This window comes from Diabrotica undecimpunctata, chromosome 6 (assembly GCF_040954645.1).
Source record: "Diabrotica undecimpunctata isolate CICGRU chromosome 6, icDiaUnde3, whole genome shotgun sequence".
Classification (NCBI taxonomy): Eukaryota; Metazoa; Arthropoda; class Insecta; order Coleoptera; family Chrysomelidae; genus Diabrotica; species Diabrotica undecimpunctata.
This window is the reverse complement of record NC_092808.1, coordinates 90,947,035-90,967,028: the sequence shown is the minus strand read 5'-3', so window position 1 is coordinate 90,967,028 and position 19,994 is coordinate 90,947,035. Positions and strand designations below refer to the sequence as shown.

The window sequence follows — 19,994 nt, the reverse complement described above, 5'->3', positions numbered from 1 at the left end:
TTAAATGCATTTTGCTTCTCAATCAGACCAGGTGAAATTTTTCCCAAAACTTTAGGACCATACGTTATTTCTGAAATATTGAGGATGGATCCTTTTCAGATAAACACGGTGTATATTGTGTCACGTTACGCGTTTAATTACCCTAGTTTTTATCTCAAGGGATATTTTTCCATTTCATTTGATAACCATTTAAACGTGTCACGAACCTGTAAGCGCTGGATTTTCCATTTAACTACATGGGCACAAAAATCCAATGAATTTGTCTGTGAATACTTAACAACACGCTTACATACAGGTACATATGAATGCATAAAAGAGATAATGTATATGGGGTCACATACATTGAAGTGTAATATCATTTAACAGAGCAGTTTTTTAGTTACCGTTCAAACGGTTTCAAACATCCAATTAAGAGATTAGCAGAGTTAAAACTATTACAAAGAAGGTTTTTCTGTCATAATTTTAATTAGAAAACAATGAATATAAATTTGTAAGCCAGGCAATTATTATATTATATATTATTATTATGTATTATATTCATATTAAAATTATGTATATAAGAGTATTATGACCTAATACGGTAGAAATAAGCAAGAACTCCTTCGAGAGGTAAAATAATTTATGCCTTTTATTCTTAATGGTGTAACGTTCAAACTGAAAATCAAAATTAAATTGATAAAATCAAATAGATCGATTCATTTGCCTTTAACAGATTCGTAATGAACTAAAATGTATCCAACGAGAAGCGGTAATGCGAGTAAACAACTAAATATACGCCTATAAAGTTAAAAATATTTTAATTGGCTACTATTTAGTGCTTTCTCCTCCTTTAGATCTGTATTACGAAAATTAAGTGATTTATTTATGAATAAATATTTTTAAATAATAGGCCGTTTTTGATTAAATGCACTTACAAAGTTCGGCAGTAAATGCTTATCCCGTATGTCATAAACTTGGGAACAGATGCTCATTATACAATTTTTTGTTTGTATTTTTAAAGCAAATGCTAGTATTAAATCCACTGACAACACTGTACAATTGCAGCTCTACTGCACTAACTTCGGTGTTCGGTGACATTAGTATTTAGAAGAGATGTCCAATAATAAAGATGTATCCACGTCCACAACAACATCCCCATACTTAAGTGCTTGTGCCGCAATGTCAGTAGGTCTTGGTGTTTATACATTTTTTATACTCTTTATACACCTTTTTAGTTCTTCCACATTTATGGGTGTGAGTTGGTCTACCTCGATTTCCATTTGTTCTTCGGTATAGTTTATTGTACTAGATCAGGGAACCAGATACCTAGACTATTAATTGATGATCTGGAACTGGAAGGTGTGGACCTTCGTCTACCTGGGCTCGCTGCTAACCAAAGACAACAATGTCAGCGAAGAAATTAAAAGAAGAATAGTGCTTGCCAATAAGTGCTATTATGGCTTAAGGAAACATATGTCCCCAAAACTACCCAGAAAAATTAAAGTTACCATACCTATATAAAACACTAATAAGCCCAGTGTTAACATACGGGTCTGAAACGTGGTCACTTACACAGAACGACCAAGAATTGCTTAAACGTTTCGAGAGAAAAATTCTAAGAAAAATATATGGAGGAATCCAAGAACAGGGTTTGTGGCGTAGGCGCTACAACTTTGAGTTATATAGAAGTTTTGGGGAACCTGACGTTGTAAAATATATTAAATTAGCACGCCTTCGATGGGTAGGACATGTAATTAGGCGAGATGAAGATGCAACGATCAGAAATATTTTCGACCGAAGAGGACCAGTGGGAAGACAAGCCAGAGAAAGACCAAAACTTAGGTATCAAGATAACATAGAGGATGATCTAAAATCCATCGGAGTTAAAGCATGGCGAAGAGTTGCCAGAGACAGGGGCGAATGGAAGATTGTTCTGAAGAAGGCTTTGGCTCATAACGAGCTGTAATGCCACTGATGATGATGATAGTTTATTTAAACTGTTCTCATTTTCCACCTAAAGGGATTTCATTCAATTATTTGTAATGTCCAACGTCAATTAATGTAACTGTTTTATCTTTATGTGTGATTAATTCTTCTTAATTCTCCGCCAAACTTCAGAAGATCTTAAACCACCCACCTAGCTGTTAATTTAGTTACATATTTCTTAAGTTCGTCTGAAATCAGACGGTTTAAAGGTGGCTCTGATGTTTTAAGGACAATATTCATCTAGAGTTTCAAATGCACTTTTATGTAAAGCAGTTTTTAAATTCTGATATTCTATCTCAACATTATTAGGTACTAACGAACGAATTTCATTTGCTAACCATCCCACATTATAAACTTCTAATCCTCTCATCTTCTAATAGATGCAGCTTAGACCATTTGGGTTTCTGTGTGTAAATTTTTTTAGTTTTGTATTAAATGCTATTTTTGTTTTTCTTATGATTTTGTAAAAATAAATATATCAGTGTGGCAACAAGCAAATAATGGTGATAAGTTCCATAATTGGCACCTTTTTTATCCCTAGCTTCTTAGACTTTTAAAATTATGCTCTGTCCAATGATTATATCGATGGTATAAGTTCCCAACCTTCTGTCAATTTTTGGATGTTCTGTTTGTTTAGCCTAAATTAAAGATCAATATGTAATTTAAGTGTTTACAAGTTCTTATGTCGTTATTTAATTAATTCGCCGCTAGATCGAAGCAATATCCAGGATCTCCTATCTCACACGACTCGTTTTATACTTCTCCAAACTCTTATGTTATGTCAGTTCGCCGCGGACATTGGAGGAGTCCGGCTTTTTTTACATAACCTAAATTACTGTTAACTTTTACTTCAGTAGATTAAATGTGCATTTAGCACGTACTTTTATTTCCTTTTGTGATTTTAAATCTTTGTTTTTATTATACCTAGTTTTTATAGTATTCGTATAATACACAGTGTCAAACACGATGTTTAGGAATTTTAATATAAGGTTTACATCAAGAGGTCATGTGCTGGTAAATATTGCTCCAAATATTTAACTTAATTACGATGATTGCCTACGAAGTTTAAACAATCTTGGTAAGTTTACATATTTACATACATTGAACATACCGTTGAAGATTCTAGTAATCAAAAGGAAATCGATTTTAATTGTGTCAACAGTAGGCAAATAAATAACCATACAGTAGAATATTGCCATAAAAATTCAATTAATCCATATCCTAAGATAAACAACCTAGAATGAGCTGATATTGATCCACAAAGTTCATTTATTTTGGGTATGCAATTCTGAATTGTTTTCAGGCCGTAACCTTGTTTAATTCAATTTTATTTTATTTTTTAGAATCAGTAGGTAACACATCCCCATCCAGCAAAGTACCTAAAACTTTTTAACTTTTTAGAAACACATTACTATCCAGCGAAGTTCCTAATAACACATTAATACCCAGCGAAGTTCTTATTTGGTTAAACAACAATACTATCATAATCGAATATAACAAGGACGATAGTAAAAATAAAAATGCAGTTACCATAAACTATGTGGTAAATAAGTAAACTCCGCACTAGACTTAGTCAATGACAAAGAACAAGATCCTGTTTTTTTTTCAAACAGTACTAACTGCAGTAATGATACCTTGATATCAAGGGTAAATGCCTAGTACGTCTATTGCAACTGTTATAGATATATCGGTTGATTGAATATACCACAAGAAAGAAGAAGTGTAACCAGAACCTACAAAGTGAAAAAAAAAACATGAAGATACAGCTTAGAAGAGAAGGTAAAATTTATGAATACAAAAATAGAAGAAAAGAAACAATAAGCGAAGAAATCATTAAAGTCGTAAAAGCTAAAGAAAGAAAGATTGACCCTCGTTGTACCAAAGAAACGTGTAACATATTAAATAAAAGGTTTTTAAAATTTCTCTGATAAAGTTTGAAAACAAATGTTGAATAACTTTTGGGAAGTTTTTTCTTAGGTTGAACGAAAAACCTTTGTTTCGTCTTTAGTAGACTGCAAAAAACCTGTCCAAAAACGAAGCCCAACTTCTGGAGATAGACGGGGGAATATTTTTCATTATCACCTAAAAACAAATATTGAAAGAAAAGAGGTGTGTAAGGCAATGTTTTGCCACCCACTATCTATAAATAGTTGATCTTGTCAGAACTGGGCGAAAAATGCAGCACATGGGATGAGATCTGATAAACATTTTAATGATATCCCTTCCACTTCTGATAGAAATTCAAAACCAAAAGCACAAACAGAGAAAACTGCAAAATCAAAGTTTGCCGTAAAAAATATCGACTCATTACCTAAGCTTAAATCCCATTACTGCCGAAAGAACAGCAGTAAGCTTTACCTTGAACCAATCATTTATTCGTTTAAACAGTTGCATAGATTGTACTTAGAAATATGTAAGGAATCGGGACAAGAACGATTGTCCAGAAAAAGTTTTAGATAACTTCTTGTTTTAAAAAATATTTACTGTTTACGCCTAGAAAGGATCAGTGTGATACTTGCTGTCAGTATGCCGTTAATCATTTGTCTGATAAAGATTATACGTCACATATCAAGGAGAAACAAATGACTCGAACAGAAAAACAGAGGAACAAGGAAAATGGAGTACCAAACAACTGCAAAATCATTTGCCTTGACATGCAGGAAGTAAAGTTTTCACCTTCGCTAAAAGCATCTGCACTGTATTATAAAACCAAGCTTTTTTGTCACAATTATATGGTGTTTGATATGACATGGGATGTTATGTACTACTGGTGGAACGAAAGCGAAGACGAGCTGAAATCGTCAAATTTTGTTAGTTGTTTGATAAATTATTTAAAGAAGTTAATTTTAAGCTGGTCTCCTGGAGTAGATCATAAATAATTATTTGGAGCGATAGCTGCGGCTACCAAAATAAAAATAAAATCCTTAGCAATGCTCTCCTGAAATTTGCGACTTTAAGTAATGTCATAATATTTCAAAAATACCTGGTTCGGGGGCACACTCAGATTTAGTGTGACTCAGTCCATGCAACTATTGAAAAGAAATTAAACAATACAGATACCTATTTACCCCATGAATACCAAGCAGTTACTGCAGTTATTAAGGAAGCACGACTGAATCCTTTTCCTTATTGAACCAAATATCTCAAGATTTATTAAAAGATTTTTCCGGGTCGGATTACGAAAGGTCATTAAATAAACTATAAAAGAAATATATATGTACCTATTACTAATATTGTTTCAATTTTACTGTTACTGAATAATCCTGTCTTATATTTTAGATTTTCGTTAATCCGTCCAAGTACGAAGACCACAGGTCCCACAGTACACTAAATGTGTTCCATTAAGTACACCCCAGAAAGAAGACTAAGACTGTACTTTAAACTAAGATTTATGGAAAGCGATTTTACGGAACTGCTAAGGAAAAACCAACAATAAATGAATTAAAATTACGGCTCATTATTTTCATGATAACCTACCACATTAACCTATGTTTTTTAATTATGGTGAAAACTTTAATCATTTATAATACCCATAATGATTTAAAAAATATAATAAAATGTAAGTTTGTTGCTACCACTCATTAATGTTGTGAATACCGATTGGCCCTCCTATGTGAATTTATAAATAAATTATTTTATAAACGTCAAAGATTTCTTTATTAAGTTAAAGTAAACTGATTTCCTAAAACAGACTAATAAAAAAAGTGATTTATTTTGACATAGAAGGTTGTGAACTTTCACCATCTATAGTAAATAATAGATTTTTGTTGCATTGATGGTCTTTTTCAAGTTTATCGATGAATATCTTTATGTCTGAATAGTGTATTTGTAAGTTGCAAAATGTATTGGTGGAATTAGTCTATTGCCACTGTAACTTTCGTCAAACTTACCTACAATATCATTATTTTCCTGTCCTTGGTCTCTGGTATTTATAAATATGTCCTGTATCTTCTTCTTCTTCACGTGCCATCTCCTCTAAGAAGGTTGGCAACCATCATGGCAAATTCGCAATTTCGACGCCGCTGCTCTAAAGAGGTCAGCAGAAGTGCAGTTAAACCAAGCTCTCAAATTATTTAACCAGGAGATGCGTCTTCTTCCGCGACTCCTTCTACCCTGTATTCTTCCTTGCATTATTAATTGCAACAAGTTATAACGCTCGCCCCTCATGACATGTCCCAGATATTGCAATTTTCTGACTTTAATTGTATTTAAAACCTCTTTATCTTTTCCCATGCTTCTCAACACCTCGACATTCGTGACTCTATCCACCCAACTTATTCTTAATATCCTTCTGTAGGCCCATAACTCGAAGGCTTCCAATCTGTCCGAAACATCTTTCTTTAAAGTCCAAGCCTCTAACCCATAAAATAATACGGAGAACACGTAGCATCTCAGAAGTCTTATCTTTAAAGAAATTGAAGTGTCCCTGCTGCAGAGTACTTTTTTCAGTTTGTTGAAAGAATTTCTTGAATGTCCTATTCTTGCCTTAATCTCGTCTGTGTACTCATTATTTTCGTTAATTATTGTACCCAGATATTTATATTTTTCAACTTTTTTAATTTGTTCTCCATATATTGTTATGTTTTCTTGGCGCTGTTGGGTTTTTGTAATTACCATAAATTGTGTCTTTTTTTCGTTTAGGGACAGTCCGTTTTCTTCACTGACTTCTACCACTCTGTCAACCATTTGTTGTAAATCCTCAAGACATTCCGCTAATAAAATAGTGTCGTCGGCAAACCATATATTATTGATTGGTCGGCCATTTACTTTTATTTCCATAGTTAGTTCTTCTAGTGCTTCTTGGATTATTTCCTCTGAATACAAATTAAACAAAGTAGGAGACAGGACACAGTCCTGCCTGACGCCCCTCTGAATCTGTATTTCATTTGAAAAGACGTTGTTCTCTTTTACCACAGCGATCTGATTATAATAGATAGCGCTAATGATCTTGATGTCTCTCATATCTAAGTTTTTCTTTTCAAGTAATTTGATAAGACGGTTATGTCTTATGTCTTTGCACAAGTACATTCACAGCGAACAAGGCTTCCCTCGTTCCCAGTGCATTTCTAAATCCAAATTGTGTGTCACTTGTCCTGTATGTCACAAATATCACTTAATTTATCAAACTTATGAGTCATGACATTAGGAATAGGATACAAAATTTCATGTTAAATTTAAACATAAATGAATGTTTTGAGTGGAATAATTTAAAGTTATTTGAACATAAAAATTTTGTTTATTCTACACACACGTGTAATAAACCTTTATCTACTAATATACTTGTTATTAATATGTTAGTATTAGTAGTACTAGCAAAATGTTACATGTACATATTTGTTTACTGTTTTATTTAATAATATTAAAAATTAGGATACCAGTTTCCGAATCAAATTCAGATTCATATATTTTTTGTATTTTTTCTGTTGGATATTGGTCGAAAATGCAATTAGCAACGGATCCACCCGCTTTTGTAGTTTGTAAAAATCGATATATTTCCATAAATTTTATTAAATAGTGAAAAACTCACCTCCATCACTTCCTGACAACACTCTTCCGGATTTACCATCAGAGTTCCATTCTTCCTCTGAAATCAAATAAAGTGTATGTTAAAATTTTGTTAAATTGTGCAGTATGTATTATAAATATAATTTTAAGATAAATTGCGTTAGGCTTTCACGGCCATCGTCTAACTTATTAAACTGTTTATTCGGGCTGTTGGGCCGTTGTCTTCTGTTGAGATTTGTTCTCGACGTTTCGCCAACACTAGGGGTTGGCATCTTCTGGAGATGTTGATGCTTCGCTATAAGCCAGGAAATCGTATATCGTTATAATCGTTATATAAATACACTACATCCAAATATTCAATTTACGATGGAAACAGAAAAAGCTCAACAACTAGCGTTCCTGGATGTATTAGTAAATCGAAAGGAAGGTCACTTAGGACATAAAGTGTATCGAAAACCTACACACACAGACAGATACCTAAACAGGAACTCAAATCATCATCCTAGCCAAAAACAAGGTATCATCAAAACTTTGGCAGAGAGGGCGAAGAGAATTTGTGAACCACAACATCTCCAAAGTGAACTTCTTTATATTGAAAAAGCGCTCACCTCTAATGGGTACACCAGAAGAGAAATACACAAGGCGATGAACAACGTATCTAGAAGAAGGGACGAAGAAACAGAATGTAAAGGGAAAGCGTTCTTGCCCTATATATCGGGGGTAACGGACAGAATTGGGCGAATACTCAAGAAAGCCAACATAAAGACCATCTTCAGACCTACAAAGAAGATCAAGGATTGTTTAAGATCGGTAAAAGACAAACGCGACCCATTAGCAACGGCCGGAGTATACCGAATACCATGCACATGTGGAATGGTATATGTGGGAACCACAAAAAGACACACCAACACCAGGATAAATGAACATAAAAGCCATTGTCGTTTAGGACATATCGACAAATCTGCCGTTGCCGAACACGCTTTGGGAAGCGGAGAACATCGAATACTATTTGAAGAAACACAGATGCTGGACAAAACTTCACAGTACTACCCACGGTTATATCGGGAAGCGGTGGAAATATACAAGCACCCAAACAATTTCAATAGGATAGAAGAAGGACTAAAAATCAACAAAACATGGATACCAGTATTAAAATCCACAAACGCCCTTCCCGCCAAACACGGAGATAGAAAAGCTACTATAAACAACGACACGCCCCCTCAAGCCGAAACCAGTGGAGGGGAGGCGAGTGGGAATTATAAATATTGCCTCCGTAGTACAACGCGTCGTCAGTTTCTGCTTACAAGCGAAGCATCAACATCTCCAGAAGATGCCAACCCCTAGTGTTGGCGAAACGTCGAGAACAAATCTCAACAGAAGACAACGGCCCAACAGCCCGAATAAACAGTTTAATAATTTTAAGAGTTTCATAAAGCTTTTAATGAAATGGTAGGTAAAAACTCCAGAAACTTAAATATTTTTGGATAGTTAGATATTCAATTTTCTAATTTTTTTATAAAAATTTGAGAAAAAGGAACAAGACTCACGAGCAATCCTGGCTTTAAATGTGAATGTTCCGAAGAATGCTAAAAATCTTCAAGAGATCAAAAAAATATGTTGCAGACGACGGAAACTAGTAGAAAACTATTAGAGATACTTAATATTATAATGCCTAAACTAGGTTCTTTATAACAAATAAACCTATGTGTAAAATACAAGCTTCTACGTTTTATAATGGATAAAAAATACTAAAAAAAAGAAGTCCAAGAGGAAAAATGTTGGACAGGCATGCAGTGTATGGAGCTACATTTATATTATGTACTAGATATATACTGTCAATATCGTTAGTGTGTCTAATACTGAAAATATTGGTTTATAAAAAATTACAAATGTTAGCATAATAAATTTTTTGATACATTTACACTTTTATTACAAATTGATTTGAAACCTACTAAATGCGAAAAACAAAATGATTCAATGCATTTTTATTTACAATAAACAACATACCCGGGGCACTAATGGCAGGTAGCGAAGAGATCCAGAGAGTCGACAGATTCACTTACCTCGGAACTACCCTCAACGTACAATGGGACTACGCTCAAGAGATTAGATCCAGAATTGAAATGGCACGGTCTACATTTATTAAGTTGAGATCCTTGCTGTGCTGCAGTGATCTCAGTTTGGGAACCAAGATGCGAATAGTGAGGTGCTACGTTCTTCCAGTGTTACTGTATGGAGTTGAAGCCTGGACACTGACGCAAGCCACTGAAAAACGAATCGAAGCCTTCGAGATGTGGATATACAGAAGGATACTAAAAATATCTTATGTGGACCATGTCACCAACGTTGAGGTCCTACAGCGCATGACAAAAGAAAAAGAAGTGCTTAATTTAATTAAACAACGCAAGCTTGAGTACCTCGGCCACGTGATGCGGAACGAAGAAAAATATCGAATTCTTCAACTTGTTATGCAGGGTAAAGTATTTGGCAGAAGAGGACCGGGACGCCGTCGTATCTCGTGGTTGAAAAATCTCCGACAATGGTTTGGGATGACCTCAGCGGAGCTGTTTCGCAGAGCAGTCAACAAAACCATGATAGCCTTGATGATCGCCAACATCCGGACCGGATAAGGCACTGAAGAAGAAGAAACAACATACCTTAAACCACAAAACAAAAATATCTGAAAGAATAAGAGCGGTAACAATATCTAATCTTATGTATTTTTTATAAAGTAGAGCACGTTCGTTTGGAGGAGCATTGCAGGCAGACTACATGACATTGAGTGCATTTTGAGTAGATATATGGCACCAAAAACATGTTTTGCATTTGTCTAACACTAGATTAACATTATGTTGTTGTTGATGTTTTAGTGCACATTCTACATCTGAAAAATCAGAATGATTTGATCGGAAACTGTGGCCTGATACAAGGAAACGCATGCGAACTCTTTTTAAAGAAAAATGTGACTGCAACGCAGCTTTAAGAATTAATGTCAGTTTAATGTTGCGGCTTTGACCGCCACAAGAATCCGACCATAAGATTAATTAAGTTATATTGTCAGATACATTTTCTTTAATATGCTTTATTAAGCATAAACCAATTTCTTGGGCTCCGCGTCCTGCCTCGTTTTCCGTCCAGACGTAAAAATGACCCTTGTTGGTGGAACCAGAGTAAATGTCTAAATTATACAACCAAATCTTTTATAAAACAGAATCGCTGTTGCTAACGGTGGAAATGGTAGTGTTTTTTCTAAATCAAATGTTAGACACTCTATTGTTTCATTATCTTTAGCCAGATTAATATCATTCTTCATCTGGTTTCTACTCTGCCAATTTTTTATATGGCTGTCGTTACCTTCCTTGGGTTTTTCTTTTTCGTTGGCAGAAAAAACATTTCAATTTCTACTGTGGTAAATGTCGCATTTATTGCAGGTATCCTTTTTTAATATTTTAAATTAAATTTGGTTAAAAATATACGTCTTGTTTATATTCCCTGTACATCAAAGACAAAATCATTTCTGGAGGTATAAGTAATTTAGCTTCAGAACATTGGAATATGCGGTAATGACTTTTGTATTTTAGTATGTTGTTTATTTATTCAATAACTACTTGTTGTCTTCGTCCATCTATCTTGTTTTTTCCCTTGTGCTTGTCCCCTTTTATTTGTTAAACTGTTTAATCTTAGTTTCAAGAGTGCTTAATTAACATTTTTTGTCGAAATACAGATAAAAGTGTCACGGCAGTCTACGACTTCATCTAGTTCGTAAATCCTGGAAAATGTTTTTGGTCTTTGTCCTAGTCCGTAAGTCCTTTTTTTGTCTGATTTTTTTAACAGGGCACCTACATGTGTTGTTTGAGCGTCATAATTACCTAATTCCCAATATTTTTTAAAACATTCTTGTCTTTGCTTTAAACTTAATGCCGCAGTACATTTCTTTGAGCAGGAGCACTGAAATGTTTTATCTAATGTCTTTGCCGCTACTATTTTTCGCTTGAGATCATAATAAATCTTATTTTCATTCTTAGCATTCTTATTTTGTGTTCTTGTTAGATTAAGTGATTTTCGTTTTATTCCTCTTTTCGGCTTTTTTGGACTAAAATTCTCGATGTTATTATTGGTCACGATCGTTTCACTATCTTCTTGCCCTGACAACTAATCACTGTTTTCACCTTCAACCGGAACTAATTCAGGATCCTTATCAGCATCATATCCATCGTTAAAGATCATTATTTCTATGTCAGTTGTCTAAAAAAATCAATAGATATAACACATTATAGTACTGTTAAAACAATAAAGACAAATTGCTTAAGTACAATTAGGCCTTTTGTCATCTTCGATCCTTTTTGTATTACAGGTCGACGTAAAATTAAATGAACTTACTTCTTCTGGCACGTACAATATCACGCAACTATAACAAGCTTTTATTATGGAATAAAAATAATATGGTTTTAAATATAAAAATTATTATTTTTAATTTTGCATAAGAAAACCAACCCTTTTCTTAAAAAACTGTTTATTTACTAGCATCTAGAACAAAGATGCATCCAGCATCTTTTCACAATTTATAATTTTCAAAGTGCATTTTATGATATTGTCATTATATACTTTATCTCTATCCATTAGCTTATAGACTATTAAAGTTTCAGAATAAAAATAGTGCATAACCTATCAATAATTATTTTAAGCAATACTATTTACTTGATTCAAACTTGAATTTTCTTCATCTTTGGCAGACTCTTGTATCATTAAAAGGATCCTTACAGATCTGTTAATATTCATTTTTTTTTATGAAACAAAAATTTATTGAATACAATAGATGCTTTCATAACAAGATACGTTTTAACAGCGCTGAAACTAATTTTCCAACTACATAGGTACTACTAAATTTTTTAATCTTACCAGCTGTGACTGTTAAGTTGTTTTGTAGAAAGGAACCAAACCGCTTGGATCCCGTCTGCAGGCAACTTTCCGATTAAACTTATATGTTGGTTTGGTTCGCTCGTTAATAGATGACGATAGGAACTACCTGCTGGGTTAGATCTTTTTGAAATTAAGTAGGTATATGACCCGTACTACAATAAAAATGGTATAATGGAAAATCTCATTTTTGTGGATTGGTTCCTTTCTGCAAAAAGCCGTCCAGTTATGGGCGAAAAGAAATGTTTTAAATAAAATTTATATCAACTCAACGGTAAAAATTCGATATCTTTTGATCAAAGAGTTATATCGACAAAAATGAAAATGTGTTTTAAAGGTGAAGACAGTTTTTGCGTTTTTAAGCAAATAAAGTTAGTTTGTATAGAGCTGTTTCTGAAACTTTTTACGCTTCTCATGAAAACAATAAAATTTATCACATCCATTGACCGGTCGCTGTAAAATTTTCATTGTTAAAGGCTATAAATATGCATTTTAAATAAAAATACGTTCCGTATTGTAAGTTACCAAACCTTAAAATCTAAATTTCATGTTATTTGTTTTAACGGCCAGACCCTCACAATGGAAATTCTACAGCGACCGGTTAATCAAAGTGATAAATTTTATTGTTCTTATGAGAATCGTAAAAAATGGCAAAGATGGCGCAACATTTAATTATTTAACAACTTTATAGAAACTGACTTTATTTGCGGCAAAATGCAAAAATTGTATACAAAAGCTGCACTCTTTACCTTTTAAACCCATTTTTTTTTCTATACAATACTCTGATCAAAAGATATCGAATTTTGACCATCGAGTTGATACAAATTTGATTTAAAAAATTGATTTGGCCCGCATAACTGGCACTTAAAATCGCCCGTTGTTTCTGAGAGAACGGTTCATTCTACACAAAAAAGAAATTTTTGTTCTACGGCGGCGGTACAGATTCTTGGTAAATCGAAGTCCCCTTCCCCCCGCCATGCATGGGACGGGGAAGCCCGTAAGTTAGAAGGGCAAACTTTTTTGCACCTTTTTCCAGTCCCAAAGTCCCAAAACTGATATTCTCAGCAAAATTCAACTTCGTATGATTTTTAGAGGTCAAATTATTAACATCAAGAAAGGGGATTCATTGAGCCCCATGCTCTTCAATTTGATAATGGATGAAATCATCAAAAGCGTTAACAAAGAAAACGGATGCAGAATGGGTAACAAAAAAATCAAAATACTCTGTTACGCAGACGACACAATATTGATAGCCCAAGATGAAGATAGTCTGCAAAGACTGATCCACAGATTTAACATAACAGCAAAATAATTTGAACAATCTCATCTCAAAAAACTAAAACAATAGTAGTCAGCAAAAAACCAACCAGATGTAAAATAGAAATTGATGGCATTAGTAATGAACAAGTTATGGAATTAAAATACCTTGGAATTACACTGTCTAGGAGTGGTCTATGTCCAGGTCTATGGAGACCTGGACAAAAAAGTGAGGGATCAAGTACAAAAAATAAATAGACTGGCAGGATGCCTTAAAAACACTATATGACGAAACACATTACCACTGAGATAAAATCAAGAATTTATAAAGCCAGTGTAAGGCCAATAATGACATATGCCTCAGAAACAAGACCTGACACAGCCACAACGCAAAGGCTACTGGAAACGGCAGAGATGAGAGTACGGAGAAGAATTACAAAAAGCGCAAAGATGGAGTAACAACCTTCCATAGAGGTATTAATCCGCCAATTAACAAGCAGAATTGCTTATAAAAAGGAAGAAGAAGAAGAAGAAGAAGAAGAAGAAGAAGAAGAAGAAGAAGAAGAAGAAGAAGTAAAATCTCTAACGACTGGACTATACAAGTTAATCACATAATGTCCAGGACACAGTGCAGTCCCATAGACTAAATTGAAACAAATATATTGGTAGTTTAAAAATACGTCACAGTATAATTTTGACAATCAGGTAATAAGTAGGTATTTAATAACACAAGAAATAGATAACAAGTCATGTTTTAAGTGGTGTATCCGATCTGAAAATTGTAACATAAAAAACATTTGTTTATAATTTGTGATTTATTCCCAATAAGATATCCAATTATTGTAAAATATGACCTTCAATAATATTTTTTGTTTATTTTACTTTAATCAAATAAGTGATATATGCTTTAAATTTCTGAAGTAATACTAGTTCGAATACCAAACATTTTTAATATATAAAAAATAGTAAAAGGTATCACCTGAACATATACTTGACGGTAAGTCATCGTCGTCCAAGTTTTTTCGGCAACAACGACTGCATCGTGAGCACATTTTAACATGTAAGCGATTTTTAGGGAAAATAACTTGTCCACTTAACACGAACGCACTAGCACAACACTATTATATCCTCCAAATATTGTTTTTGACTAAAAAAATGAACAGCATACGTCAGGACCACATGATTTCATATAAATCGTTCCTCACGTTTAATTAACTAAATGTTTGTTACTTCTAGAGAGACACACACAATCGTTTATTTTTAACTTTTTTCATTATTTTCTTTTATTTACGGATATAGAAAGAGCAGTTGGGGTTTAATTCGATACGATTGTTACGGAGCGATGCACACCTGTGTTCTGTTAAGAATAAAGGTACAGTTTAGTAAATATATTATGTACAGCGAAGGCATTGTTGCACGTTTATCACTGAAAAACTATGTATTACATTGATAAAACGTAAGGTGTATGCGTCATTTTAATTATTTACCATTGAAAGTATTTATTTTTTATTTTTAGGAGTACACTATTTTTTTCAATAAAAATTAATTTTTAATATTTAATACAACCAATGGTGTAAGATAATTTGCATTTAGTTTCTATCAACGGAATAGAGTTTAAAGAAAAACAAAACAATAATATTAAAATAATAAATAGGTACAGTCCAATAAAATTATATAAATTGTTCGAATCTACAATTTAGAATACCTTTAATCTGATTACCTATTAACGCCATACGGCTCTTACTCCGTCTAAAGGCGCCTTCTCACGAATCAAGTTTAGTTGGCCAATTTTATTTGATCAACAAAACTTGAAAGCAACTTGAATTAATTATTGTTGACATATTTCAATTAAAATTGAATCGACGGGTAGTTCTAAAAACGGCGTTAAACGACGTTCTTCGTGAATGTGTACAAATAGTTGCAGTTTTTTAAGCACTGACAAGAATTGTTAATAATAGAAACAAAAGTCATAAAAAACAAAGTTTTTGGGTGATACAGTGAAGTCTAACAAGAAATAGATTGGGAGCATCAGAAACATGGCTCAAGGGGCTAACGTTAGAATATAAAGAAGAGTATAGAAACCATTTAAGAATGTCCGAAGAAAAATTCGACGAGCTGATGTCAAAACTGTAGGATGTCATAAAAAAGATGCAGTGATGCGACCAGCAATATCGCCAAAATTAAAGCTGTAAGTTACTTTAAGATATTTAGTTACAGCTTATTCATTTGCAGCGGCTGCTTCCGTATACCGAGTACCTAAAAATACCATTTCAAATAAGGCAGAAGTATGTACAGCAATATACGATGTGTTACAAGATTTTATTAAAGTATACATTTTTTGACCAAAGTAAGTGATAAAAGAGTCTATTTCAGGTCTATGAGACCTGCTACAGCTGTAGTAATTATATTAGATGTGTTCTGCGAATTCTCCCTGCATTGTTTGTAGTGTGAATGATTTCAAATAAAATAAGATGAATATTTTTCCTCGATTTGCTTGAAATTGCTGGATATTGATATTGATAGTAAAAAGGTGAAAACGCTGAAATAACAGAAACGCATGCGCACGGCAGCAGCTTTCAGAGTCAACAAATGTTGATTGCCCAGTTCACATATTTCAAGATAAGCTACAACTTAAAAACAATTTGTAGTGATTCATCACTTGAATGATAAAAGTTTGACTGGGTCAAACTTTTCTTGATCAACCAAGTTGATCAATTCTATTGAAAGACAGGTTCTCACTAGAGTTTTTATTCAACTTTTATTGATCAACTAAAATTGGTCAACTTAACTTGAATCGTGAGAACGCGCCTTAAGTGGAAATTCACTCATTCACGGCTCTTTCCATGTTTGAAGTCGTTTTTAAGCATTCTGTTAGGGACGTATTAATAATAAGGTAGTTTGATAATAAGGATTAGATAGTTGGTTTGGAAAAGTCCCAGTTTTTGGGCTAGTTTTTAATGAATAATCTTTCCTACTGAGCGATGCCGTTCTTTATAATCAGTTTCGACAAATGCTTGGTAGTCCCCGGTGAGATGGATGGTTTTTTGCGCTTGGAATTCATAACACCATTTGTCGCTTTGAACGTGAAAATCTTTGACAATATGTTTCAGGAAGTTGTTGATGGGAATTACCTGATTCTTAATGGCAAGTAGGAAACTCTGTCTTTCAGCAGATATATTTCCTAATGTCAACCAATAGTTCGCACGTCAATTAAAATGCTTTCACGAGGAGGGTGCAACCACATTTATTGGCAAAACTCAAACGAAATTCCATGCTATAGGGTTTTTATAGCAATTTTTTATTTATTGGTTAGCCATGAGACAGTGTTTACTCCAGAACAATATACAACAAATAAATAAATTTTACAAAAAACACAAGGTTTATTTAGTACACTGTATTCTAATGAATAGCTAAATACTTTTATTTATCTACAGTACTAGACATCTAAACGGTGCCTGCTCTGATGATCTTATCCAGCCACGATGAAAACTATTATGTTTTTGTTTGAATTACTAACCAGTAAGTAATTTACCTATAAACAATCAGGAATTTAAAATCGTCTACAATTTGATGCAGATGAAAAAAAAATGAAAATCTAGTTTAAGATCCAAAAGACCTGTGCGAAATACTTATCTAACGAAGGAATATAAATAATGGTGATAATGTAAAAAATCGATTAACCGAGAATCTATATACCGTAGAAAAATTATTTCAATAAAAAAATTTATCTAAGATAATTTTGGACAAAAATATTTTTTACCAGTTTTTGTGAAGAAAGAATCGTTCTCTCAGAAACAACGCTTGAAGAAATCAGCAATGAAGAAAAATACGATATCTTTTAATAACAGCGTCCTACTGACAAAAATCAAAATTTTTTTTAAAGGTGAAACATTCTGCTTTCGCATTTATTAATTTAATATTAATAAATAAAACATGCTAACAATAAAATACAGTTTAACTCCGATATATTACGAAATTGAGTTAAAACATTAACATTCTACTACAATGGGGAGTTTTTATTCGCAACTATAATTTTGTTCGCACACAGTGAACAAATAATATTCTAAAGTTTGACTAGTTGATATGCGAGCGTTTCAGAAAAAACTGTATCATCCATTTTTGGACATAGGCCTCTCCCAACTCCTTCCATCGATATCTATCCTGAACAGCATACTGCCAATTTGTTACGGCTAGTTTTTAAATGACATCTATCCATCTTATCTGTGGTCTTTCTCTTGGTGATTTGTAAGGCCTCCAGGTCTTTTTGTCTAGTAGTGTGGTCTGTGAAGCTCCATTTGAATTTGGCCATTTTTGTTGTAATATTCTCGACTTTTTGTTTTAATCTTACTCAGCCATTTCTTTGGCAATCGTATACCTAACATTTTCCTTTCATTGCTCTTTCTGTTGTTGCTAGTTTATCCATGTTTCCAATGGTTAGGATAGGTATGTCATGATAGAAAGGATTTGAGTTTAATGTATCTAACTGCATTTTGAAATCTTGCTCATGCCAGTCTTGTTCTTCTAGTAATTTCCTCACTTTGGTTCTCTTTATCAAGTTTCCAAATTTGGCCTACGTAGATATACTCTTCAACTTGATCTCATTGCCATTTATAGTTATACGTCTGGGTTCGTCTATGTTTGTCATTGTTTTTGTTTGTGTCAAATTCATTTTTAGGCCGACGTGACCTATTGGTAGCTGTCTTGACAGTTCCTCCATCATAGTTCGTAGTTCCTTGAATGTCATCATTATAATCACGATGTCTTTAGCTAATCTGGGGTGATTTAACTTGTTGCCATTAACGTTGATATTATATGTTGACGAATTTTTAGTTTTAAGGACGTCTTCTAGGGCTAGATTAAAGAGCTTTATGTCGCCTTGTCGAACTCCTCTCTTAATGGGGATGGGATTTTCATTTTCGTCTAATTGTACTATCATAGTTGCGTTTTTATATCTATTAAGTATAAGTTTCCTTTTAACGTTGCTATATCTCAAATCTATTCCACAATTAATAATAGCTTGTTCTACGGCCCACATCTCGATACTATCGAATGTCTTTTCATAGTTTACGAAGGCAAGAAATACAGGTAGTTGGTATTCATTTGCTTTTCTTGTTAATGTTAGCAAATGGTATGATGTATTCTTTGTTACTATTTTACGGGTTGGTAATTATCCCGTTTTGAGAGCCAAGCGATTGTTAACAGCCCTCATAAACAGTTTTTACACTTGACTGCTATTCGGACATCATAGCTATCATCATAGCTATTCGGACTTTTGAGACGGCTGCTCTGAAAAGTTCATTTATGATATTCTACGCCTGCCTATGCTTCTCCTTCCTTGGATCTTTCTCTGCATAATCAGTTGGAGCAAGGTGTGTTTCTCTACACGTGTAATATGTCCGAGATATTCCAATTTTCTTGTTTTAATTAAATTTAAAATTTCTGTTTCTTTATTCTTTCTTCTCAGAACCTCTTTGTTTGTGACGTGTTCTGTCCACGATATTTTCAGAATTCTTTTATACACCCACAGCTCGAATGATTCCAGTTTCATCATTGATGTCGCATTCAAGGTCCAAGCTTCCATTTTATAAAATAAAGTCGAAAAAACATAGCACCTCGCCAACCTAACTCTTAGTTCCAATTTTAAATCCCTTGTACATAGCACTCTTCTCATTTTGTTGAAATTTGCTCTAGCCTTTTCTATTCTGATTTTGATCTCCTGAATGTAATCATTTGTGGAGTTTCATTGTTCCCAGATATGCATATTTGTCCACGTTGGTTCCGTTTATTAGAAGATTCTCGTTATTTCTTTGATATTTTTTTTCGATATTCTCATAAATTTCGTCTTCTCGACATTCATTGTTAGACCATACTCTTTTCCATACTTACACTATGGAGACACTTCAGAGACACTAGTCTCTGAAGATCTTCAATATTTTCGGTTAAGATCACAGTGTTGTCTACATATCTAATGTTGTTAATGGGAACTACATTTACCTGTATTCCAGCTGTTTCACCCTCAAGAGCGTTTTTCAGGATCTCTTCGAAGTAGGCATTATAAAGAATTGGCGACAATACGCATCCCTGTCTCACTCCGCATCTAATTTCAATTTCTTCTGACAGCTGTTCGTTCACACGTACTTTTGCTCGCTGTTTATAGTATAAATTTGATATGATCCTGAGGTCGTTGTAGTCAATCTTCTTTGATTTCAGAACATTCATTAATTGTTTATGTCGTACTTTATCGAATGCTTTATTCTAGTCAATAAAACATACGTATATATCTTGATTGACGTCCAGGCATCTTTGTATCAGAATATTAAGTGAAAAAAGAGCTTCACGCGTTCCTAGGC

General features: G+C 33.6%; 1 protein-coding gene across 1 annotated transcript in view; it reads right to left on the bottom strand.

The window, feature by feature from the left end:
* Positions 1-19,994, bottom strand: part of LOC140443550 (coiled-coil domain-containing protein AGAP005037) — a 1,206,743-nt gene that overhangs the window by 1,003,554 nt on the left and 183,195 nt on the right. The window contains exon 2 of the mRNA XM_072534868.1: positions 7,493-7,549. Coding sequence (XP_072390969.1) covers positions 7,493-7,549 — 57 coding nt within the window. The remainder of the gene's footprint in view (positions 1-7,492; positions 7,550-19,994) is intronic.